Source organism: Erinaceus europaeus, chromosome 2, assembly GCF_950295315.1.
Source record: "Erinaceus europaeus chromosome 2, mEriEur2.1, whole genome shotgun sequence".
In the NCBI taxonomy this organism is placed as follows: domain Eukaryota; kingdom Metazoa; phylum Chordata; class Mammalia; order Eulipotyphla; family Erinaceidae; genus Erinaceus; species Erinaceus europaeus.
In genome coordinates, this window is record NC_080163.1 from 118,382,670 (window position 1) to 118,408,271 (window position 25,602).

Consider the following 25,602-nt stretch of genomic DNA (forward strand, 5'->3'; position numbering starts at 1 on the left):
TCTTCATGTACCAAAACTCAGAGTGGGTAGAATGGAGTGGCGCCCCAACCCACGCAGGACAGGACGGACACGTGACCTGGGGAGCGCTGGGAAAGGAGCAGATGTGCCTCAGCCAAGGATGAACCTTGAGACACTCAGGTGGGAGGAGTCACACACCTGGAGTGTGGCAGGGGCTTGCCGGGCTTAGGGTTGATCGCCTCAAGCGAACCCGGCTCTTTTTTTAGCTGTCTGATATAGAGGTGGCCTCTGAGAAGGTCAGCTCTGTCCTCCACCCCCGCTTTCACCAGAGCACCGATCAGCTTTGGCTTATAGTGGTGCGAGGGGTTGAACCTGGGACTTTAGAGGCTCAGGCACGAGAGACTCTTCACAGAACTATTGTGCTATCTACTCCCACACCCGCCCGCCCTTCCATTAGGATCTTCACAGTCGCAACCTCTTGAACACCTGTTCACACCTGAGACTCCGAGGGGCGGGGGTGTTCCTGAACCGACTTGCTCTGCCGAGGACGCTCCAGCCGTGTCCGTGTCCGCGGTCCTTGGACCTCGGCTACGGACGGGCTCCTGAGGACCTTCCCGCCCGTTGCTGCTGCCCGCTGGCTGCAGCCCAGGGGCGCCTGGTGATCGTCCCGCACTTCACGGCCCCACGAGGTGCGCTCGGCGTGTCCAGTCCGTGACCCGTGTCGTCGCCAGGCCTCGGGGACAGCAAGACCCCCAAACCGCAGCCTCAAGGCGCTCAATGCCCATCCAATGTCGCTTACCGCCGCCGCCGGGCACCTCGTAGCAGGGGCCACGTCGACCACGCCCCCGAGCGGAGCCCGGTCGCGCAGACCACGCCTCCGAGTAGAACACGTCCAAACGGAGCCCCGCCCCGTTTCTGAGCCGCATCCTCAGGGTCACCCCGATACGCCCCGTCTTCTCACGCTGGCCACGCTCCGCCCAGAAGCAGAGGCCACACCTTCTCAGTCCCGCACCCTCACGGGTACCTTCAGGTTCCCTACCGCTCACGAGCGCCTAACATCACTCAACTGCCCCGCCCCCCAGGTCCTCCAGACCCCGCCCACCAGAGGGCCCGCCCCTCCATCCCACTCAGATGCCCCGCCCCTTCCACGGAGAGGCCCCGCCCCTCCGCCCTTGGGGGCCGCTCTTCCCCGCTTCTCCGGGTCTGGGACGCGCGCGGGCAGCGGAGCTTCAGATGGAGCGGGAAGCCCAGGTGCTGCGCGCGGCGGGCGGCTTTGGCCGGGCCCGACGCTTGCTGGCGGCCGCCTCGTGGCTGCCGTGCTTGGCGTTGGGGCTGGCGCTAGGCTCCGAGCCGCTGCTCACCGCGCTGCCCGCGCACCACTGCCGGCCGGACCCCTCGCTGCTGCCGCCCGCGCTGCGCAGCCTGCGCGGACCCGCGCTGCTGGACGCCAGCCTCCCGCGCCTGCGAGCCGGCGCCCGAAGCCCCTGCCTGCTGCTGCGCTACCCTGAACCCGGGGCCCGCGCGCGCCCCAATGGCACGCGGCCCTGCACTCGCGGCTGGTTCTACGAGCTGCCCGCCGCCGGCCTGTGGAGCAGTCCTGTCACCCAGGTGCACCGGCCACCCCGCACCGCGCACCTCGCACCCCGGCCTCTACTCCTCCTCCGCGCCCCCTCTGCCCTGCCCTCCTCTGTCCCGCTGACCTCTGCTCCTTCCTGTCCTCTGTCCCGCCTCCACCGTCCCCTCTGTCTTTCTCGCAGGTCCCTGTCTCACCTGCTTCTCTGCCCTTCCCTCCTCCCTCGTCCTCTGATCCCTCTGGCTCCTCAACCCTCTGTCTGCTGGGACTCATGTGCAGGGGCTCGTCTCCTGACAGAACAACCGTGCTCAGGTAGACAGGACGGTAGCTGGGCAGCCTGGGAGAGGAGAATTGAAGCCAAAGGTGAGCAGAACCTGCATTCTGCATGTTCTCTGACCCCAAGCTGTGGCGGGGTCCCCACCTTTCCAGAGAGGCGTCTTCCAATTCAGAGGAGTATTTAGCCAGGTCTGCCCCTGTGGGTGCCAGGTACACTGTGGGCAAAAGCCTGGTGGGAAGAGATGGAGAGGGTACAGTCTGTTCTATCACACTCAGTTTGGCTGCCTCTGGGTCACAGCCCTACCCCCAGCCCCAAGGGGGCCAGCAATCTTGCCTCAGCCTGGACTTGCCTGGGTGCTGAAACCGGCTGGACTTCTCTCTTAGTCTCTCACCTACCCCTCATCTGGCATACTGACCAATTGCCATCTACTAGTTTTCACAAAGGCTGTAGTTCTAGTTAAGTGTGCGCCAGAAATGGTGTACAGTGCTTTGGTGGGAAGGCACAGGAACTCATGCAGGGAGGCAAAGAGGGGCTGCTGAGGTCAAGAGCACTTGGCACTGAAGGCCCTTCAGCCAGTTCCCGGAGTCACTCTTGAAATGAGCAGGGAGGGGGGAGGAGTGGAGGGCCCTTGGCACAACAAGTAGAAACTAGTCATCGAGGGTCAACTTACAGGGGGAAGGATATGACCCAATCAGAAGAAAGGCAGATCCTACCCACCCTTGATCAGACTTAGGCCTCCATGGGGATGTCCTGGGGCCCCCAAGTCATTATTACCCTCTGTGGGCTAAGATAGAGCAGGAACTATCCCATTTCTGTGTGGAGCTCATTGTTAGGGGACCCTGCTGCGTGACTGACCTCAAACATGTCCCTCCCCTCTCTGTGCCTCCCATATGGGGTAAGAACAGCACATTCTTGTTCCTCAGCATGGTGGGGGTGGGGGGTAGGAGGTGGGAGTGGGGTTTGTGGTTGAGTGTAGGAGAGCCTACAGCAGAATCTCGTATTCCTGGCAGTGGGACCTTGTGTGTGAGGATGGCTGGAAGGTGCCCCTGGAGCAGACAAGCCACCTCCTGGGCTGGCTACTGGGTTGTATAGTCCTGGGCACATGCTGTGACTGGTGAGAAACTGCCCCTGCCCTTCTACCCCCCCCCCCCCCATCTTCAAGCCCCTGACTTCCCTGAACTGCCTTAACCTGTATCTGTGTCTCTTACTGTCCATCAGGTTTGGTCGCCGGGCTGTGTTTGTGGGCACCCTATTGCTGGCCACAGGCCTGGGGGCCTGTGAGGCCCTGGCTGCCAGCTTCCCTGCCCTGCTGGTCTTGCGGCTGCTTCATGGGGGAGCCTTGGCAGGGGTCTTCCTTGCACTCTATGTAGCTCGTGAGTACCATGGAGAACAGTGAGCAAGTGACTGATCAGACTCAACCATGCAGATGGCACATGGGAGTGCCAGCTCCAGGGGTGGGGAGCACTGCTGACAGGGTGCTGTGTCCGCTGGTGGGCTCAGGTGCAATTTCTGGACAAGACAGTTGTAAGTCAGCACCATTTCCAAGAGGCCCAATCTCAGTCTTTCTGTGTCTATTTAGGTCTGGAGCTGTGCGATCCCCCACACCGCCTGGTTTTCACCATGGGTGCTGGCCTCTTCCTAGTGGCGGGCAACCTGTTGCTGCCTGGCCTGGCATTGCTGGCACAGGACTGGCGCCTCCTGCAGGGGTTAAGTGCCCTGGCCATGGGACTCTTGCTGCTCTTTTGGGGGTGAGTGCTCTGGAGCTGGGACAGTGGCCCATGCAACTGCCATGTGTAGCTTCTCTCTGCAGCCCTGTGGGGCCCCAGACATGCTGCATGGCACATGAAGTCACAGAATGTCTGACCTTAGGTCTGAAGAGGGAGCTTGTCTGTGGGGAGACCTACCACCACCTGCCCCACCCTGCAGGTTCTCAACTCTGTTCCCTGAGTCTCCTCGATGGCTGCTGGCCACAGGACAGCTGACCCGAGCCAGGAAGATCCTGTGGCATTTTGCAGAAGCCAGTGGCTTAGACCCTGAGGAGAGCTCAGAAGAGGAGGGCTCTCTGGCCACAGGTAACCCCCCACAGCCAGGGGACAGGAGGGCTAGAGGAGAGGGAAGGCATTCGCACCCCTTGTGTCCCTGGTCGCAGAGCTGGACATGCTGTCTATGGGGAGCCCCCAGTCCCAGTACCACTCCATCCTTGAGCTGCGCCACACCTGCGTTGCTTGGAAAAATGGCCTCATCCTGGGCTTCAGTTCGTGAGAAGGGGAAAGAAAGCATGGGAGGATAAGGGGTGCCCCCTCCCGGGTGGGGTCCGTGGGAGCCCACTGTTCTCTTGTCTTTTCAGGCTGATTGGTGGGGGCATCCGAGCCAGTTTCCTGCGCACCCTGGCCCCAAGGGAGGCCTTCTATCTGCCCTACTTTCTATCTGCTGGTCTGGAGGCCACAGCCATTGTCCTGTTGCTGCTGACAACTGACCACTGTGGGCGCCGAACCATCCTGCTGCTGGGAACCCTCGCCATGGGCTTGGCCTCCCTGTTGCTTCTTGCTGGGACCCACTGTGAGTACTCCATGATAGGTCCTGGGGTCAACCTCTTCCAGGGCCACCCAAGGGGGCTTTGGGGTCCATCTCTCCACTGTGTACCTGGGGAAACTGAGACCCAAAGAGTTAAGAGGCCAACAGCATCTGATTTGTACAGAGGCATCCTGAACTCCTGATTCTATAGAGTTTAGCATGAAGGGCAGGGCAGCTGATCATTACAGGATGGTCCTGGAGGACCCCTAAGACACAGACTCCTGTAGGCATATTCTGTGGGTGATGGGCCAGGACATCAGGAAGTGGGAGAGAAGGTTACTGAGTGTTAGGTTCCTTGCTCTGAGGCATTGAGAATGTAGTCAGGTGAGCCTGGGGATCAGGTTGTACAGCAAGGTCCTCTGGAGAGTGCACAAGGGCAATATCCAAAGGAAAGATGAGCCTTATGGGCACCTCTGATGGCACCATGCTCCTTGTCCCCAGACCTGCCGCATTGGATAGCACTGGCCCTCTCTGTTCTGGGGCTCCTGGCCTCCCAAGTGGTGTCGGCACTCAGTTGCCTCTTTGCTGCCGAGGTCTTCCCCACAGTGATCAGGTGAGGTTGGCTGGTGAGTCCCCCCACACCAACCCCCCCCCTTCTGTCAACAAGTCTGTTTCTCTGGGTGGCCTAGGGGACATATATTGAGAATCCCAGGAAGGGGAGGAGGAGGAAGGAAACCTCTGGAGACTAAGTTGTCGACGATCAAACACTGCTTTTGAACAAGAAGCTTCCATAGCCCAGGCTTCTGCCACTCACATCAGGGCCCATTGAGGGGCATTCAGGCTGCATACCCATGTCTCTCTTGTCCCCCTGTCTAGGGGCACCACTCATTTGTACCCACCATGTTCTTTTCTGCAGGGGGGCTGGGCTGGGCCTTGTGCTGGGTGCTGGGTTCTTGGGCCAGGCAGCCACACCCATGGCCAACATGCATAGCCGGCAAAGCTTCTTCCTGCAGCACATGCTGTTTGCTGCCTTCACGTTGCTGGCGCTACTCTGTGTCCTGCTGCTGCCCGAGAGCCGTGGCCGTGCGTTGCCCCAGTCACTGCCAGATGCCGACCGCCTCTGCCGCTCCCCACTCCTGCGAAGCCACCCTCACTCTGATAACCTGCCTCTTCTGCCGCCAACCCCCCAAGCTGTGCACCTCCCATAGCAGTACTCAGGCCCAGTGGCCCTTGAGAGCCAAGGCACAGCAGTACCAGGAGTTAGACCCAGGGCCGGACAGAGGTCTATCTGCACAGACTACAGCTTATCTCAGGAGGGAGCCATGGGGACAGTGTGAAAGGTGGCCTGCTCATGGGTACATGATAAAGGGTTCCATGGAACTCAGTTCTTTCCTCTGGCTACACTTGGGGGTATAGGGACTCCTGCTCCCCTCTGTGGGGCCCACAACCAAGCCCAAGTGTCTCCTAACTCAGCAACAGGTCTGTGCGCTCTGCACCTTCCTGCGGTCAGTGCACCAGTGGACATAAGATGCTTTAATTCACATTTGTGACTTCCAGTACAAATACCAAACTGGCCAGGGGTGGGGGGCAGGGCTGGGAGTGGAGGCTCTAGACAGGGAACACTTTCCTGTGCTGTGCCCCCCTCCATGGGACTAGGCCTCCCCTAGAGAATCATAGCCCAAGGCCACAAGGCTAGTCTCTCTTGCTACTTGACAAAGATCAGTTGGGCACTGGCCACATGAGGGGTGTCCAGTTGGCCTCTGTGGTCAGATTGCTACCCTCTGTGTTCAGGAGATGGTTTCACATCATGGGGGTCCATACAAGTCTGCCAGCCGTGTAAAGCGGGGGCCCCAGTCCCGGAGGCAGCTGTAGTCTTGGTCTTCGTCTCCCAGGCTGGAAAGGATGGAACTCAGTGTCCCAGCCACAGAGCCATCTCCTTCATAGTCATAGATGAGGGCAGTGTCATAGGGGGGGACACTGGGGTCACTGTCTGCAGCCTCCAAGCCCTGTGGAGAGGAGAGGCCACAGAGCTCAGGATACACTGACACCTCCAGGTAACCTCTGCCCCTGCACACGTGTGCTCTATCCCCCCTCCCCACACACACCCAGTGCCCTAGGGGTCTAGAGCCCAGAGTACTCTTGGAGCACCTGCCCCAGGATACAGACTGAAAAACAAGAAAAGGCCCCTCTGGGTGGTTCAGTCCTGCTGTACCCCAGTAGTCTGCTCACTCAAGCCCTTCCCAACCAGGCGCCCTTGCCCGAACGGCCACACCTAGCACCTGCCTCGCCAGCGTGGGCACCTACATCACTGATGAAGTCCGCAATATCAGCTGGGCTGGTGGGCAGCGCTCGGGGAGGCTGGGGCCGCACGTGGCCTGATGGAGCATCTCGGCGCAGTGGAGGCCGCCCTGGGCGGACCCTGAGCTCGGCTGAGTGGCGCAGCTGCTCCATGTCGAAGGCGTCCTGAGGCCAAGCAGGCAGAGGGAGCTCAGCCAGACCCGCAGGAGTTTCCATCCCAGGCACCTTCCCAGGACGGCTTGCGACTGGGGGGGGGGGTTCCCGGGGGGTAGACGCAGCAGACCAGTTGGGGTCCCTTCTGAAGCTGGGCGCCACCGGCAGGGACCCCCTCCCCATAGCTCGCTCTGCGCTTTTGTCCCCACAACCCCGTCACTCACCTGGTCCTCCTCCCCGCCCCCCTGCTCATCGTAGTTGAGGATGTTGTCCCGGAGGTCGTCCTGCAACCCGTGCAGAAGTCCCTTGTCCCACGGCTGCCGGCGGAACCGTGCCAGGAAGGCCACGAGCAGGGCGAGCACTAGGCAGGTGGAAGGGGAGGTGGGTGCGGGTCCCCGCCGGGCCGTGGGCCTGGGGTGGGGGTTGTGGAAGCGAGGCATAGTGGTCGGGTTCCCGGGGACGCAAGGGCCGGTTACCGGCGGGGAGGAGAGGAGAGGCGAGAGGGTCACTTACGCATCAGTAGCAGGCCGCTGGCCAGTACTATGAGCAGGGCTTCCAGACTGAGCCCCGCGCCCCCTGCTCGCAGCGCGGCGGCCCCAGGCAGGCAGGCGCCGTCTCGGTCGCAGCGGCAGACGGTCACGTTCAGGGGCTGCTCGCGCTGCAGGGGTGGTTGCCCCGAGTCCCCGAGCAGCAGGCTGAGGCGGTGCAGACCCTCCTGCACTTGGTGGCGCAGCCGCAGGCGCGCGTGACTCACTACAGGGGCACGGGTTTGCGAGTCAGCTGGGTCTCGCTGTGCTACCGCTGCGCTCTCGGACCTTAGCCCCCTGCTTGTTGTAGGCTCACTCCCTGAGAACTGATCTCCATAACCTCCCAGTGCCACTGACTAGAGCACTGAGAGCACCATCCAGCTTTCTTGGTGTATTAGCATCTGACTCCGCACTACTTGTCCCACGTGGTAATGGACCTCTCCCGCTAGGGGGAGCTAGGAGACATGGTGGGATGGGACCTAACCACCCCAGGGTGGGGGGCTGAGTGAAGCCCAAGAGCAGCTTCTTGGAGTCATAGCCATACTGTTCTGCTCTCACGAAGCACATGGAGATTAAACCTCAGTTTCTCCACCTGTGCTAAAACACAATTCCTGCACCTCCCTGAGATTGGGGATGGCTCACCATTAATCCGGCTGAGGCTCCAGTTCTGGGCCAGCTCTGGGACTCTGGGGCTCAGCTGGAAGTGGAAGGGGGCCCCATGTGGGGGCAGGTCTTCATCCGTGGCGCTCAAGAGAAGTCCAGATCCTTGGTCTGGCTTGCTGCACAGGCTGCCGGACCTCAGGGTCAGTTCAGGGGCATGGTCATTGACCTCCAAGATTTCAATGGACAGGGTCCCCGTGGCCGTGCTGGGTGGGGAGGCTGCAGCAGGAAAGGACCCGTGGGCATCTTGAGTCCCTGGGAGCTCCTGACCCAGCCCATAGACCATCTAGGGGAGCACATGATTCCCAGGTAGGGACAGGGATGCCCAGCATGGGCTCAGCACTCACCATCATCTTGGACCAGGATGATGGCCCTGTACCAGCCATCCTTGAGGAAGGGGGACTCTGGACTGAGCACCCGCTGAGTCTGGATCCGGCCAGTGTCTCTGTCCACCTGCAGCCAGTCTTCAGGGTCGTAGTCTTTGGAGTAGCTATTTGTGGAGGAGGGGACAGGGTTGGCCTGAGGTGTGGTCACATGTTCACAACACACACACATATACACATACTTCAGTTGAGGTAAGTCCCTCCCCGGTCGTAAGATGGGTTATTTTATTTTTTTTTAATTTTTTTTGTTTTTTTAAAATATTTATTTTATTTATTTATTCCCTTTTGTTGCCCTTGTTGTTTTATTGTTGTAGTTATTATTATTGTTGTTGTCATTGTTGGATAGGACAGAGAGAAATGGAGAGAGGAGGGGAAGACAGAGAGGAGGAGAGAAAGATAGACACCTGCAGACCTGCTTCACCGCCTGTGAAGCAACTCCCCTGCAGGTGGGGAGCCGGGGTTCGAACCGGGATCCTTATGGCGGTCCTTGTGCTTTGCGCCACCTGCACTCAACCCGCTGCGCTACAGCCCGACTCCCACGATGGGATATTTCTATCCCATCAGCAGTGCATGAAGAAAGGCTGATGAACTGTCCAAGACCCCGACCTCTGACAGCCAGAGCCACCCATGGGCACTATATAAGAGGACAGGAATGCACCGGGCAGAGGTGAAACCCAAGATTTAAATAGCCAGTCCCACAGGAGCAGAGCCTATAAGACAGACAGGCCAAACACTTTTAGGGTGGCCAGACTGTGGCCATGTCAGAACCAGCCCTGCCTGGTATGAACTCATATATGAAACATGAACTTCCTGAGTCCCAAATGAGCACTTTGATTTCTGACCCAGCTCCTGGTCAGATCCCATAGTTACCCGCAGGTAACCTCCACCTTGCCCAAGGGCCCCACCTGAGCCTCTGAGGTTGCTGTGTGTCAGGGTCTCGGGCAAAGACGGTGGTCACTGATGTTCCTGGGGCTGCCCCCTCTGCCACACTGGTCCGCAGAGGGTTCTCATGGAACACAGGTGGCTCATTCACGTCCTGCACCCGCACACTGACCCTAGCCTGGCCCCGAATGGCCCTAGGGGTGGCTGCCTGCAGCGGGGCCTCATTGTGCACAGCCACTGTCAGCTGGTAGTGCTTCCGGGTCTCGTAGTCCAGGGGCTGCAGAGTATAAGCAATGGGAGAGGAGATTGCTCAAACCACGGCACCCCTTTCCACCCCACACTCAGGTACTCAGGTTATGGACAGCTCCCAGGGCACCACCACCCTGGCCTGTCCTGAGAGCCCCCTGCTTCCCTTTGCCTGGTTAACCTTGAAATATAAACATCATGTGGCTAGGAAAGTGACTTAATGGTAGAGCACAGAACTTGTATGAGTGTGAGATTCTGAGTTTTTCTCCTGATGCTACCTATGCTTGAATAGCGCTCTGATTCTCTCTCACTCTCTCTCTCACACACAGACACAATAATAATAATAATAATTAATAATAAAATAAATCGCCCCATAATAAAGACATATGGGCTGGCAAAACAGCTCATTTGGATAGTGTGCTGCTTGGCCATCTGTGTGACCCAGGTTCAAGCCCTGTCTCCCCACCACACTGAAGGGAGCTTCAGTGCTGTGGTCTCTTTCACTCTCTGCCTACCTGAAAAAATAATAAAGACATCTAAAAAGTAAAAGAAAAGTTTGTGTGTATGTGTGAGAAGGGGGTGGGCAGTGGCACACCTGGCTGAGTGCACACATTTTTCTTTTTCTATTTGTTTATCTATTTTATTTATTTTGGCTCCTGGGTTATCACTGAAGCTTGGCTCTGGTGCTATGAATCCATCACTCCCAGCAGCTATTTTCCCCCTTTTTAAATTTTATTTTATTCGAGAAGACAGAAATTGAGAGGGGAGGGGAGATAGGGAAAGACACCTGCAGGCCTGCTTCACTACTTATGAAGCATCTCTGTTACAACTGGGGACCAGGGACTTGAATCCAGGTGCTCTCACAGGTCCTTCCGCATAGTACTATGTGTGCTTAACTGGGTGTGCTACTGCCTAGCCCTTGGTTGAGTGCACACATTACAGTGTAACAGGACCCCGGTTCAAGCCTCCAGCCCACCTGCAGTGGGGAAGCTTCATAAATGGTGAAGCAGTGCTGAAGGTGTCTTTTTGTCTGTCTCCCTCTCTCTCTCCCCCTTCCCTCTCAAATTTTGTCTTTATCAAAAAAAAAAAAAAAGAAGAGAAAAGAAAAAGTGTGCAGGACCAAAAGGCACAATGAGTAATGCAGACATGACAGGCAAATTTCATCACTATAGCACAAATTTGTTGTGTGCCAGTGATCACCTGTGTGTGTGCCCCAGTGGCTTGTCCTCCAGTGACTTGAACACTCAGCTGGCTGTGCCAAAGGCAGGGGAGAGGTGATTTGTCACCCTCTACCTAGTGGGCTCCTTCCATAGAAGATACCCAATGGGCCTTGCTACACCACAGCAGGTAAAGACGGAACTGATGGGCTCCAGGGAAGGGTCTGCTTCTAGTTTGCAGTCCATGGCCCCCAACCACAACCAGTGTGCATGACTCCCAGCAATAAAGTTTACCCGACCCCTCCTTGCAGTGATGTATGTGCATCACAGAATGTGGCAATATTTGGCTGCCCCCATTTTTATCTGGTGGTAAGCACCTGTGACAAATGGCACTGCATAGTGGCCCCACGGGCTGTGGAAAGCTTCTCTGCCCTATAGTCAGGCTCTCTGGTGCCCTCTTGTTCTCTCCTGGGAAGGATCAGACAGTGCCCCAGGACTGAACAGCTGTGGATGAGGAAGACAGACTCACCTTGACCACTGTCAGCACGCCCTCGTTGGTCTTGGGGTCTGTGCGGACAGCAAACTGCTCATTGGGGTCACCCTCCAAGATGGTGAACCTAGCCACCCAGTTGGGGGACCCTGGTAAATCCCTGTCTTCCACCTCAAGCCGCCCCACGTCCAAGCCGCCGATAGCCTCTGTGGCCTGCAGGGAGAACTGGAGGAGCCAGCCCAGTTACTCTGACATGGTGGGGATGATGGGATGGGAGGGCCCCGTGTGCCAGGGGAGACATTCTTGCTGGCTGATGGGTACAGGAAAACTGGGGGATGCTTCTTGCCAGGGACTTTGACCTACTCAATTATCCCCTGAGTCCTATAGCTCAGGTTTCTGCACCCAGTCCCTGCCTATTATGTAGCCCCTCATCTCCATCTAGAAGAGGCAGGAAGGGAGCCCCAGGCAGGGTGTGGGGTGTCACCTCATCCCTGGTGAAGCCTGGGGCATTGTCATTGATGTCCTCCAGGGTGATGATGGCTGAGGCAGTGGCAGTGAGACCATCTCCAGACATGTCTGCCACCTGCAGGGTCAGGTTGTACACAGCAACCACCTGGGGTGGGTGACATGAATCAGTAACCAGGCTGCAAAAGGGCCCTTAGCAGCACAGAGCAGGACCCTCACAGAATGGCTCTGTGGGTGAATGGGAGGAGCCGCTGGCTCCAAGGACCTGCGCACAATGTGCCCCAGGCATCTCTCAGTCCCCCATCCTGGGCCAAGAAGTCCCATAGCACCAATTTACCCAGCCTCCCCTAGTGGGAAAAAAATCCTTTGTTACATGGGACAAGCAGTGCAGAGCTGGATGCTAAGGCATCAAGGAGTTTGGGAGGAGCACTGGGCACCCCAACCAGTGGCACAGGGAGGCTGAATAGCAGCTCTCAGGGAGTCAACCAAAAGCAGGCAGGGGACAGGGGGTCTAACGTTCCTGGAGGTGCTAGACCACAAAGAAGCCTGGTAGTGAGTGAGTGGCAGAGGATGAAAGCAGTGGAGGGAAAGGTTAGGATAGAGATGACAGGAGAGGATACAGCTGGGATGGTTCTTGCTGAACATCCTCTGGAGGGCCTTCAGCCTGGCAGGCTGGGTGTCTGCAGTGCTGGGCACCTCACCTCACGGTCTAGGCCCACTTGCACGGTGCGGATCTCTCCCAGGTGCTCATCAATGCTGAAGAGCTGGGGGCCCCCTTGCTCTAGGATGGAGTAGCGCAGTGCCGCGTTGTCTGTCTCTGGGTCATCAGCATCTGTGGCCTCTGCCTTGGTCACATAGGTGCCTGGGAGGAACAGGGATGTGTGTGTGGGGCCACACCTGACCTCTCACAACTTCCCTGCAGTCTCCCTAGCTGAACCTTTTGCCTGAGGGGTCGGGGGACAGAGATAATGTCCCTGCCAGTGGGACAAACACCTTCCTGCCAGTCACCATGCTGTCCAGTGACTGAGACACAGGGCAGAGGGTAGGCCCTCTGGTCCCAACAGAGATGGAGAAGCTCCACCACACTGAGCAGCAATGTTCTCTTGTATTTGGGACCTTAGAAGAAACTCTGAGATTCTTTCTTTCTTTCTTTCTTTCTTTCTTTCTTTCTTTCTTTCTTTCATTCATATTTATTTATTTATTTTTCCCTTTTGTTGACCTTGTTTTGTTGTTGTTGTTGTAGCTATTATTGTTATTTATGTCACTGTTAGTTAGGACAGAGAGAAATGGAGAGAGGAGGGGAAGGCAGAGAGGGGGAGAGAAAGATAGACAGCTGCAGACCTGCTTCACCACTTGTGAAGCCACTCCCCTGCAGGTGGGGAGCTGGGGGCTGGAACTGGGATCCTTACGCCGGGTCCTTGCACTTTGAACCACCTGCACTTAACCTGCTGCGCTACCGCCCGACTCCTGAGATTCTTGCTTATAGAGAATCCTGGATTCCCCTGCCCAAAATCCCTGTGGGAAGTTCCCCTCCTGGCTGGGTGCCAGTGGCAGTGGGGGCTGGGTTCTCTTACCTGGCGGAGCACCCTCCAGCACACTCCCTGTGAACACCTCCTGCCGGAAGACTGGGCGGTTGTCATTCTGGTCCACAACCACGATCTCTAGGTCTGTGGGCTCTTCCAAGGTGGAACCTCCCAAGTCCAGTGCAAAGGCCCTCAGCTAGACAGAGAGCAATAGCTGGCACTGTGACCTTGAAATCTGGTGACTCAACCTTTTTCACATGTGATTCCCCACCTCTGATAATTGAGATCCTATAGGCATTCACCTGTGCCCTGAGTGTCTGCATGACACCATGACCCCACCAATGATGCCGGGTAGGGGGCCTGCCACTAGTGTTTCTTGGGAAAGTTCCCAGTTCTTCTCATTCAGGACAAGTTGCCTCCATGGACCTGTCTATTCATCTGTTAGATGGAAAAGAATCCTGGGCACTTGTTCCCTTGGGTTCTAGGTCCTACATCCTACTCCCAAGTCCCTGCCCTTCACACCACTCTCATTTCTAGCTAAGTAGTTGGAATCTTGCTGGAGAAACTTCTGGACTAAGGACCCAACAGGACTGGCCTGGTGGAAGGGTGCCCTCCTTTCTGGGGCTCACCCTGAAGCGATCAGTCTGCTCCCGGTCCAGCATGGCATTCAGGAACACCTTCCCCGTGAACTTGTCGATGGAGAACACACCTCGTGGCTCCTCATCCACACCTGGCCCCTGGATGCTGTAGAGGACGCTGCCGAGCTGCTGCTTGTCAGACTTGATCTGAGGGTGGGGGAGGAGATGGGGTGTTGAATATGACCCCAGAGTCTCCTCTGTCCTCTGCCCCAGCTGAAGTGAGGGCTCAGCCTGTGAACTCAGTCTGTGACCACCCTACATTTCCCACTGGCCTTCAGGATGTAGCAGGGACCACCCCCGTTTCCAGCTCCTCACACCCCATTCTACCCCACCTTACCTGCACCAGAGGGTAAGGAAGGCGTTTGTGGTTCTCTGACACGCTGATGGGGGGAATGACCCAGGCTCTTCGCACACGGCCTAGTGCAGGAGGCTGGCGCCAGGGGTACAGGGTGCTGGGCCTCTTCAGCCTAGAGACACCCGCAGACAGACCCAGACTCTGCAACACAGACAGACAGCCATCACACAGTGCTGGCCCAGAGTGGGTGTGTGAGCCCCAGTGGGGGACAGTTAATGAGCAGGCCCTGCCTCAGGGGTTAGGGCATCAGCCCCAATCAAAGCCAACAGCCATGACTCAGGCCTGGACCCCTCAAAGCTAGCATCTGTCTCTAGTCCTCACGGGAGCCCTCAGCACAGGGGCTGTGGGGGGAGGGGACTCTCTGTGTACTCAGGGTGGGGGCTTGGGAGCATGGGAGTTGCTTAGAGGGCAGAGGGCAGCTCTTGCTCCCAGAACCGTGACTAAGTGGTGAGCAAGTACAGCTGCCTGAGCAACAGCTGGGCTGTCTGGGTTGGGGGCCTGCCATACCAGAGAGAAGAGTCCTCTGGAGTGTTCCTCCCCCATGTGTGTCAGGATCTGTGTGTGTATGGGAGGGGAGCAGGGACCCTATGACAAAGGGGTGGGGGCAGGATTCACAAGTGGAATTCCTGAGGGTCTATCAAGGACCAGAGAAGGGAAGCCTGTCCCCCCCCCCCCACTTCAGCCTGGTGCCAGAGCTGTCCCTCTACCTCTAATGGCTCAAAGGGGTTGGAGTAGGGGCCCTCACTCCTATAAAGGCCTCCGGGGGTGGCAGTAGTGTGAGTGAGTGGACTGAGCAGAGATGCCCTTAGAGTCTCCACAGACCACCCCCCCAAAAGCTCCTCCCAAAACTACAGAATCAGCTTGAGTTTTTACTCCAGCCTTTTAGCCCAAAATTAGCAGCCTCCTCCCCTAACCCCCAGAATCATATTTGCCCAAGGCCTTTGGGTCTGCAAGGGGAGAATGGAGAATGTGATAGCTGTGTTACACCCCCAACCCCTGCCACCTTACAGTAACTCCCTTGCCCCAGCCTTGCAGTGCAGGCCCTGCACAGTGGGTCCTCATATACGTTGTGAAGAGAGAATGGGGTCATGTCCAAACTGAAGCCAAGCTCACAGGGCGGCTGGCGTCTCAAGGCCTGGAGGCCAGATGGTGGCAAACCTGATTTCCAGAAGGGACAGGGCTGGCCAGGCCCCCGGATTCTCCAAGCTGACAGATGGTAGTGCTGACTGGGGCTTGTTTTGAAACTACCAAAACTCACGCCACTTGCAGGTCAGGAAAGTGCTCCCACCAAGTGGAGGCTTTGTGGCCTTCATCACCTGTGAGTGGAAACAGCATCTGTTTCCTGAGCATTTCGGTGGTAGGAGCTCCTGTGGCAGGGAATGCATCCTCAATCACCTCCCTCTTCCCAGGATGCCAGGAGAGGCTGAGACATTTGCACAGAGAGCAGCAGAGGAGCCCCTCAAGGAAGCCTGTACCCTTGCCTATACAGGGTGCAGAGATTTAGCTGGAAAGAAGTCAGTGGCACAGCAAGTCTGAGGGCTTCACTAGTGAGGTAGGGATAGTCCCAGTGTGCTTGACTAGAGGGACTTTGCCATGCTGACCTGGCCTCCATGTGCCTCTCCCCAGCACACCACAGAGCCCCCGGACACCTCCAAACTGCCTGTGGTGAGGACTGTTGGTCCAGGATTGGTGAGGCCAAGGCACAGCCCTGAGTCCACAACCAAAGCTGAGGGGCCAGCAGAAGCCACAGAGCCTGGAAGAGTCCTCGTGCAGGATATGGTTGGTGGGGTGCATGTGTTGTGCAGAATGGGGGCAACTAAATTCTACTCTCAGCTACAGGGGATGGGAGCATCTCTCAGTCTGTCCGTTGTCCTCCACCACTCCCTGCTCTGGACATACAGTTGGGGAAAAGGCCTGGGAACCATAGGGCCTCAGGAGACGTGCTATCCCTGGACATAGCAGCCCACACAGGTCCATCTAAGTGCAGGGGACTTTAAAGATATCTGCAGGGACTTGGACTGGAATTGATGTATTTCACCAAAGTAAAGGACTCTGGGGTGTCGGGGGGGTAGTGTTCAGATCCTGAAACATGATGGTGGAGGAGGACCTAGGTGGAGGGTTAGAGTGTTATGTGGAAAACTGAGAAATGTTACACATATACAAACTACTGTATTTTACTCTCGACTATAAACCATTAATCCCCCAATAAAGAAAAAGTATAATAAATAATAAAAATAAATAAGTAATTAAAAAATAAAGGCACCTGCTGGTAAACTCAAGGACACAGTTCACACACAACGTCCACTCCTGTGCCCCAGAATCAAGGGGCCTTGTGAACCCCTTTTCCTTAGTGAGTGCCTGATGAAGTCCCCCCACTCACTTGTGGTCCTGACTTAACCTCAATCTGAGAGAACAGTTTAGAAGCACTGGAGACACCCAGGCTGCTGCCCCTCTCTGGGGTTGACCTCAGCTTGGTCCCCATTTTCATGTACTGCCCAGGCAGTGTCTTACATTCCTCCCACGAGATGAGGCACTAGTTGGAGGGGAGCCAGGCCCTCCCTATAGCAGTGCTGCTTTCTGGATGCTTCTCAGGCTTTTCTCAGACTCCCCCCCCCCCCCAACCCCAGAGCATTGTTCAGTTCCAGCTTATGTTGGTGTGGGGGTTGAACCATGTAGTCCATTCTGGTGGGGACCACACAGGAACTCAGATGGATTCCTAACAAGGAATTATAAAGCAGAGCTAGCTTTCAGGAGCTAGAGAAGAATGCATAGTGCTGGTTGGACCTTTCAGAGCCTCAGGCATGAGTCTTTTTCATAACCATTATGCTATCTCCCTGCTTCTCAGATCTCAGGGAAATTCCTGTCCAATCCTAAGGGTTACGTCTTATGACCAGAGCCTGGGAAGGGCCAAGTGAGGCTCCTTTTCCCAGCAGGCCTTACTAGGTGAAGGTTCAGGATTTGGCAGTGGGGCCAGGGTCCCAAAACTTCATTATTATAAGAGTCCCTCCCTAGATCCTTAATATTAGTGATTTCTCAAGATGTCCTCAATTCAGCTGAATTAGAATGTCATGGGTGATAGTCCCGGAGTCCCTGTTTTTGATCGTGATTCCCTCAAAGAAATTTTGGAAGAGCTTGGGAAATGGAAGACTGAAAGCTGGGCTTTAGGGCCAGACCTCTTAACTTGGATCCCACCAAGAAAATATGGAGAGAAGGTGCCATAACCTTGGAGGGACTGCCACACAGTCTGTTCTGGTGAGGGCCTGGGGACCACACAGGAACCTAGATGGATCCCTAACAAGGAATTATAAATCAGGGTTGGCTCCCAGGAGCCAAGAAAGAGTGCAGCATGCAGGTTGTACACTCAGCTGGCCAGAGAGCAGATGTTGTTGGTGGTGGAGGAAGTGAGGGACCTTGCTAGAGGTGAGTGGGGCCTGGGCTTGAGTTGAATATTTGCTTGTGGGCCAGGACCCCCAGAGCCCCATGTCCACCTACGTGTCTCAGCTGAATAAAAGACAAGCATTGGCTCTGATGGTGCTTGGTGGTGGGCAGGGGGCTGGCCAAGTCAAGCTGTTTCCAGGCAGACATGGTTCTCAGGCTCAGCCCCTGCTCCCACACCCGGAATCTGGGCCACCCTGTTCCTGGATGGCATTAGGCATGCCAGGAATGGACCCAGCTGTCTTGGGCCCAGCCCTGTGCCCTGCCCCCCTCCAGCTGTTGTAGGTTTCAGAGGAGGGATGAGGATGTAAGGGGAAGGGGCTGTTTCCTTCACTCAGGTCTCTGGGCGGTTCTGCCTTGGTGAGAGGACAGTGGCCCAGAAGCTGGCTTCCTTCCTTGCTTGGGATCTTTGCACATGCGTAGTGAACAACACACAATCAACAGCCAGCTTGTTCCTGGGGGACCTTTAAGTCCCCTCCTCCTTCCAGAGAATTTGGGAGCCCTCCTAGTTTCACCTTTATACTCCCAGAGAGGGTAGGGCCCAGTGTCAGGGATATTATGGGCATGGGGGTGGGGTCCACAGAAACTGGTGCTGAATTCCCAGGCTGAGATTCTAGAGACTGAGTGTGGCTAGTCCAAGGCCACCAAATTGACAAAAGATCTATGCCTTTGTCCTGGGCAGCCCCATTCTCTTCCCCTGACCAAAACCGCTTGCATTTGGGGATCATGTAGGTGGAGGGGCATCTTGGAGGCAGTAGCAGGAGGGGACAAAGTGAAATGGGAGCTGGGTGGGGGGAGGGAGCTCAGCCATACCAGAGCTAATTTGAGCCACCCTGCAGTGAAGAGTTTGAGCAGTCAGACCCCCACCCCCACCTGAATCCCCAAGTCTCCAGCTGTCTGCGGTGGGGCAGGGCTAGCCTAAGAGGAGGAAAGGCATTCAGATCTATTCTTTCCCCCACAGCAGAGTTCCCTGGGACAGACACCCCCAGACTCACAGGAACAATCTCAGAAATGTGTGAAGGAGCACCTGCCCACAGGGTGGGGGAGAAATGTTGTCCCTAGAGCAAATGGGGAGGTGGTATCAGGGGTGGATTCCAGTGTAGGGGGGCATCTGGGCCCTGCAGGGTGCTGGTCTCTCTGGAGAGGGCTGTAGAGGGCAGGTCATAGGCAGCAAGGCTGAGCCAGCTGGACATAGAGTTGGTGGAGCCACTGTTGTGTGTGTGTGTGTGTGTGTGTGTGGTGGGGTGCGGGGCCAGGGTGGGAAGTAGGCAGTGGAAGTCCCCAAGATATAGAGTAGAAGTGGCTAGAACCAAGTTTGGGGGTTCACATCCAGGGGATGGCTGCAAAGAGGCTGAAACCTGAGTCAGCCATAGGACTGGGAGATTTGTGGGAGTTGGGGGCTCTGCTGAGAGCCAACCCCTCTGCAGCATTCACAGCCCTCTGGCCCACCTAGATAAGCCCATGCTAAGCTTTTAGTCCACTGAGTCCAGTTGTGACCACTATTCACCTGGATCCTAACCTGCGACTGCAGCTCAGCTCTGCTCCTGGCCCAGTCCAACACGATCCAGCAACCCAGAGAATGAGGAGAGGTGGCCCCAGCCTGGGGTGCCCACACAGTAGCCTGTGTTTGCTCCACTCCTTCCTGATCTTGTGAAGATCACAGGGCAGGGACAAGTGTAATGGTGGCAGCTTGGGGGGTGGCAGGACCTGGCTCTCTGGATACAGGTTCCCCCACGGGAGGAGAGTTATCAGAGGAGAGTGGGCACTGGCCCTGCCGGCTGGCACTAGGGTGATCATGCTCCATGCCAGAGACCTCTGGACAGCTGCCCACCATGGCCCAGGGTCTCCCAGGGACACAAGTCTTTTAGGACGCGGCCGCAATGAGTCCTTACCTGGGCCAGCAGCCCGAGAGTCAGGAAGAGCACAGCGTCCATGGGTCCGCAGCAGCAGCGCAGCGAGTGTCCCGCCTGGACTACCAGCCGCCTGCCTGAGTGACAGCACAAGTGTGGGCAGCGGGAGTGACAGCACGTGTGTGGGGCGGGGACTGGGCGGGGCTGGAGCTGAGCGACAGCATATGTGTTTGGACTGGGCGGTATCAAGTGCACGGGGCGTGGTCTGAGCAGGGCCATAGCTGAGTGACAGCTCGTGTTTGGATGGGGCGTGGCCTTGACTGAGTGGTGGCTCAGAGCAGAGCAGGACTTGGAGTGAGTGACAGGGCAAGGGGCGGGGCCTGTGAGAGCGAAGGTGCTCGGGCTGCAGAGAAGCAGGGGTCAGTGGTCCTGGGAGGTCAGGTTGGGGTCTGGTGCTGGAGTGGGAAGAAGGCCCGTCAGAAAAGGTAGCGGCTGTGGGGACTGGGTTGGGACAGAGTGGGCTCATACATGCAACTTCATTGTGGTGGGCCCGAATTCAGGAACTCACCTGGCACACACCTTAGGCCCTTTACATGGGCTTTTCCTCTTCAGGGATGCTCATAATTTCTCCTGCTGGAGTCTTCACCCCTCAGACACTTCCACTGCTCAGCAAGAGCACCACTGAACCCAGAGTCCAGTCTTGTTAAGCTACTTGCTGGTTTGACACAGAGGTAGACAGGAGTGCATTCTAGGGTACAGAGCAAGCCATGTTGGGAAATTGGGACCTTAGAACCTTATGGGTTCTGCTGTGGGTCCTGGATCCTACTCTTTCTAGTTCCTTACCCACTGGGAAGTGAAATAGGGAAGAGAGGCCCCAGGAGCCTCTGCCCTCCAGGCCTCTGTAGATCAGTGACGGGACAGGGAGAATATAGAGACTCAAGAACTCTGTTCTAGGGGATGGGGGTGAGGGGCGTTCAATGGCCTGATGAAGTGACCTCCACTCCAGGCAGAGGACCAACCTATGAACAGCGGAGGCAGAGGACCAACCTATGAACAGCGGACTGGAAGGGGCTGAGGGTTTGGGGGTAGCCTGTGGGGCTGTAGGAACATCCTACCGGTGGCTCTTTACCTGCCGACTCTGTATACACGGGAGTCTGGGAAACTGATGATCTGTGCACTCTCAGGCTGGATCTCATCTGACTCTCTAGCTGCTCAGGCTGCTCACACTTACTCTGGACCTGAAGGTAGACCGGATTTCCTCTCCTGCTTCCCTGCATCTTCTGAGTTGGGGGCTTCCAAAATACCACCTCCACTCAGGCCTCTGAACCTGCATATTCAGACACCCACCTGCTTCATCCTGGCCTATTTCACCAGCAACTCCCACGTACAACTCCAGCCCATCCCAGAACTCTCTATCTCCTCTCTAATCCTCCTTGGTCCCCAAGTTTTGCTAACCACTTTCTCTTCATTCCCTTGTTGTTTACATAACTCCTATTCACCCCTCACTGCCCAAGTCCATTGCTGCCCCTTCATTCTAGGACCTTTCCCTGACCCAACAAAAAATCTCTTTTCTCCTCTGGTCTCTCATTGGGTGGCAGATTTTGGTTTGTGTGTTGTTTTCCCTCCTCCTGGTGTGCGTGTGTGTGTGTGTGTGTGTGTGTGTGTGTGTGTGTGTGTGTGTGGCTCCCTCTTGGGCCCAGCTCAGTGAGGGAGGGTGGGCAGGAAAGGAAGGGACAGGAGTTGGGTGGTGGGTGCTGTCTGGGGTACTAGCTCTTCTCTGGTGCAGGTGCAGGGTCTCTGCTCCCAGACTGCCTGGCTGAGCAGGTGCAGCACCATCTGTGCCCTCGGCCTGCTTGGAAGGAGGCCAGGCTTTTGGGATGGGTAGTAGCCTCACAGTGACTATGTCTCTGATGCTTACTGCTCCAAGGTGGGGGCAGGGCTCTTCTGTCTCTAGATCCCACACTCTTGGGGCTTGGAATAGCACAGAGCAGGGGCACCTTCCAGCCTCTGAGATTAGGGACACACTGGGCAGGGAGGGAGACTCTTTTATTCTACCTCCTGGCTTTAACATGGGGTTAGGCTTCTCTTCTTCTCCAAAGAAAGGCCACCTATGCCCCTTATTAGCTTAGGGTGACATGATGTAGGGAGATACCTTTGGAGGGCCCTTCCTACCTGCTGCTCTGCCATCTTCCCTCTACCTTGCTCCTGTCCATCTCTCCCAGCAAACAACAGAAGGGAAACTGAGGCCAAATCCTTTTCTCAAGGGGTGGAAGTCTGCACGGGGGCAGAAAACTGGTCAACTCATGGGTGAGTCCTCAGGGAAGGTTGTTCTCACATATTCAAGAGAACAGGTGGACTCTGAAGTAGGGGGTGCTTTGAGGGGATGGGGTGCACTAGTGGGTAGGACTAGTCACCAGTCACCACTCTTTTAAAATTATTTATTTATTTATATTTATTTGCCTCCAGGGTTATCACTGGGGCTCAATGCCTGCGCTACAAGTCCACTGCTCTTGGAGGGTATTTTTTCCCCTTTGTTGCCCTTGTTGTTTATCGTTGTTGCTGGCATTATTACTGTTGTTGTTATTGCTGTTGTTGTTCTTGGGTAGGACAGAGAGAAATTGAGAGAGGAAGGGAAGACAGAGAGGGGGAAGGGAAGATAGACATTAAAAAAAAAAAAGAAAGAAAGATAGACATCTGCAGACCTGCTTCACCGCTTGTGAGGCAATCCTCCTACAGATGGTGAGCTGGGGGCTTGAACTGGATCCTTTCGCCAGCTCTTGAATGGACAGGATCTAACAAGTTATATGATGCACATACATCTCAGCTGGCTTTGGAATGCCGGAATTTGTGCTGGTTCTTCATGCCATGTATGCTTAACCCACTGCGCTACTGCCTAGCCCCCACCGGTCACCACTCTTTACCTATCAGAGAGTTGTAGCTCCACTGAAACCATGATCCAGCCTTGAGCATGTAGGGGCTTCACAGGGCAGAGTTGGGGTTCTTGAAGCCCCTGCATCCATCAGAGGCTGGTGATGGTCAAGGTCATGTTCATGGCATTGCTTCATCCTCTGCTTCAGATGCTGGTGACAGTGGTAAGATGTGACTGATCCCTCTCAGTCTATGAGGGAGACACTTAGGGGGAGAGACTCTTGCGAACTACAGAAAGGGACCAGGCTAGGGTTGCAGCGTCCAGAGGGGCCCGGAAGGTAGCTGGTTATGAGCAGATTTCCCACTTCATGCTAAACAGGGGCACTGGGGCTCCCAGCAGAGAATAATAATGCTGTTATGCAGTAAAATAAATGGCTACGCATAAGGTGTGCAAGTGTTTTCAAAATTGTGCACAAGGGCTGGGGAGATAGATGGACATGCTATAGCACAGGATTTGTATGTCAGAGGTCTGGAGGTCCCAGGTTCAATCCCCATCACCACTGTAAGCCAGAGATGAGCAGTATTTTGGTCTCTCTCTCTCAATAAATTAAAAAATCTTAAAGGAAAAGAAGGGGCTCGGGGGGGGGGCAGATGGTGGTGCACCTGGTTAAGTGCTCACATTACAGCTCACAAGGACCCAGGTTCAAGCCCCCGGTCCCCATCTACAGGTGGAAAGCTTCACAGGTGGTGAAGCAGGGCTGCAGGTGTCTCTCTGTCTCTCTTCCTTTCTATCTTTTCTATTCTCTCCCCCTTTCCCTCTGAGTTTCTCTCTGTCTCTATCCAATAAATAAATAAATAAATAATTTTTTTTTAAAAAAAGAAAAGGGGCTGGGGAAATAACTCACCTGGTACAGTGAACACTGTCATGCGTGAAGACCCAGGTTTGAGTCCCTGACACCACATGGGGCACCATGTGTGACACTTCATGAATGGTGAGGCAGTGCTGTGGTGTCTCTCCTCTTTCTCTTTCTCCTACCCTGTTGCTCTCTCCCTGCCAGTCTATCTGAATTACAAAGGAAAAAGTCTGCTGGAAGCAGCAGAATAGTACCAGCATGAAGTCCTGGAGAAAAAACAAACAAATAAAAACCCAACCACAAATATGTATACAACTTCTGCAGTCCTAGGAAGCAGTGATCTGTACAGGTGAGAGCAGGTGAGAACAAGTTGGACAGGTACAGGACAGGAGTCAGAGGTGCCCACACCTTGAGGCCAGAACCTGAAGAGATGGCACCTGTGCGATCTAGAGATGAAAGGCCAACTTGAACCCTGAAAAGCAGAGAACTGTCCCTGAGGCTGAGATGTGTGAAACCAGAGGTACCAAGTGCCAGAGAGACCCAGCACAGTGCTGGTTGCAAGATGTTGGGCCTCTGGGACCAGCACCCAGACCTCAGTCCTAAAAATGCCAGAACTAGATTCCACCTAGAACCTAATGTGTTTGAAGTACCCCTTTACCCCTTTACCCTCTGGGTCCAGGTAAGAACCCCTAGACATACCAGACTCTGGGGCTCCTTGGATTAGAGGAGACATATGTATCTCTCTCTCTCTGTGTGTGTGTGTGTGTGTGTGTGTGTGTGTGTGGCAGGGGAGGGGGGCCTGGGGGATGAACCCAGCTGCCACCCCCAAACACATGCAGTGTGGGGTGTCAGTCTGGTTGGGAGGATTGGTCTTTGTTCACATGCAAACAACACTCCCCAAACACATGCAGAATATTCATTACTTAAACTGGTTTTAAGGTATTTTTTTTAAAAATATTTATTTTGTTGCCCTTGTTTTCATTGTTGTTGTAGTTATTATTATTGTAGTTATTGATGTTGTTGTTGTATAGGACTGAGAGAAATGGAGAGAGGAGGGGGAGACAGAGAGGGGGAGAGAAAGACAGACACCTGCAGACCTGCTTCACCGCCTGTGAAGTGACTCCCCCCCCCCCGCAGGTGGGGAGCTGGGGGCTCGAACCGTGATCCTTACGCTGGTCCTTGCGCTCTGTGCCACGTGCGCTTTACCCACCGTGCTACTGCCCTTAATGTCTGTTTTTTTTTCTTCTTATTTTAAGAACTCAAAGTTTTATACCACATTCAAATATAGGTCACATAAGGTATGTTTCTTTTCTGCTTTCCTTCTTCTCCTCCTCCTCCTCCTTCTTCTCCTGGACACTGCTCAGCTCTGGCTTATGGTCATGCGGGGGTTTGAACCTGGGACCTTGGAGCCTCAGGTATGAGAGTATTTTTGCATAACCATTATGCTATCTACCCCTGCCCTCTTATTTTAAATGGTTATATTTTACTGTATTATTATATTTAGCTATGGGGGGGGAGAGAGAGAGAGAGAGAGAGAGACAGGAACAGATGTCTAAGCTGTCTCCCAGCTCAAGGGCTTCTTTAAAAAAGTATTTTTATTTTTCATTACCTTTTAAATATCTTTTGTAATGAGAGATGGGTATAAAGACAGAAAGGTGATAACTACTAGGCAGTCACTTCTGCCCAAGCTCTCCCTATTTTCTTACTATTTTATCACATTTTATTTTATTGCTATGTTTAGTAATGAAAGCTGGAGATTCAGAAAGAAAGATACAGAGAGAGTGAGATGGGCAGGGGTAGATATCATAATGCTGATGCAGAGACTCTCCTACCTGAAGCTCTGAATTTCCTGCCTCACCATGATGCAGGGCTGAGCAAGGCTCTGGTAAAAAAAAAAAGGTAAATAAATAAGAATAAATAAAAAATTGAAAAAAATCAGAGTGAGACCAAAGCACTGCTCAGCTCAGACTTATGCTGGAGAGCTGGGGATTCAACCTGAAGCCTTGGAACCTCAGGCATGAAAGCTTTTTACAGAAACATTAAGCTATCTTCCCCAGCCTTCAAGTTTAGATGTTATTAACTGGCAAAGATCCTGATGAAAATATTAAGAAGAAAAAAGGTAAAATCCATTATAGTGGAAACGCCATTATGTTAAGAAAAAAGACATCTGTGTTTAATTAATGAATGTTAAAGTTTCTATGTACTTTTTAAGCAATTAGCATTAACTCCAGAGAGAGGAAAGAGAGAAGCTGACCATCACTATGGCACGTGTGCTGCCTGGGATTGAATTCGAGCCGTCGTAATTTTAAATTTTTAGAGCTCTAGTCACTGTGCTGCTTTCTGGACTGCTGCTGGTGCTTAAAGTATCTCGGGAAATACCCACAAGGCTACAAATACCATTGCCTTGGGGATAGATGAGTGGTATACTCCTGGCTTTCCCCTATCTTTCTCACAATAAAATAAAATAAAATAAAATGTAAATCTAGTTAAATACTA

General features: G+C 54.8%; 2 protein-coding genes across 5 annotated transcripts; one reads left to right on the plus strand and one right to left on the minus strand.

Moving 5' to 3' along the window:
• The first annotated feature begins 1,122 nt into the window (after positions 1-1,122).
• On the plus strand, positions 1,123-5,840 carry SLC22A31 (solute carrier family 22 member 31). 2 transcript variants are annotated; one of them, XM_060185006.1, is made up of 10 exons: positions 1,123-1,566; positions 1,829-1,894; positions 2,819-2,922; positions 3,027-3,181; positions 3,388-3,556; positions 3,735-3,880; positions 3,958-4,066; positions 4,156-4,367; positions 4,824-4,935; positions 5,239-5,840. In XM_060185006.1, exons 1-10 carry the CDS (start codon positions 1,192-1,194, stop codon positions 5,528-5,530), a joined length of 1,740 nt encoding a protein of 579 aa, XP_060040989.1. In that variant the 5' UTR covers positions 1,123-1,191; the 3' UTR covers positions 5,531-5,840. The 2 variants fall into 2 exon arrangements, with proteins under 2 accessions (XP_060040989.1, XP_060040990.1); XM_060185007.1 differs by lacking the exon at positions 1,829-1,894 and having other exon boundaries at positions 5,239-5,839.
• On the minus strand, positions 5,836-19,563 carry CDH15 (cadherin 15). 3 transcript variants are annotated; one of them, XM_060185003.1, is made up of 14 exons: positions 19,427-19,563; positions 14,082-14,240; positions 13,736-13,891; positions 13,158-13,302; positions 12,285-12,445; positions 11,603-11,731; positions 11,158-11,343; positions 9,249-9,502; positions 8,308-8,450; positions 7,943-8,179; positions 7,287-7,526; positions 6,998-7,134; positions 6,627-6,785; positions 5,836-6,328 (listed from the first exon to the last, which is right to left on the minus strand). In XM_060185003.1, exons 1-14 carry the CDS (start codon positions 19,466-19,468, stop codon positions 6,128-6,130), a joined length of 2,349 nt encoding a protein of 782 aa, XP_060040986.1. In that variant the 5' UTR covers positions 19,469-19,563; the 3' UTR covers positions 5,836-6,127. The 3 variants fall into 3 exon arrangements, with proteins under 3 accessions (XP_060040986.1, XP_060040987.1, XP_060040988.1); XM_060185004.1 differs by lacking the exon at positions 11,158-11,343; XM_060185005.1 differs by lacking the exon at positions 6,998-7,134 and having other exon boundaries at positions 6,189-6,328.
• Between the last annotated feature and the right edge of the window lie 6,039 nt (positions 19,564-25,602).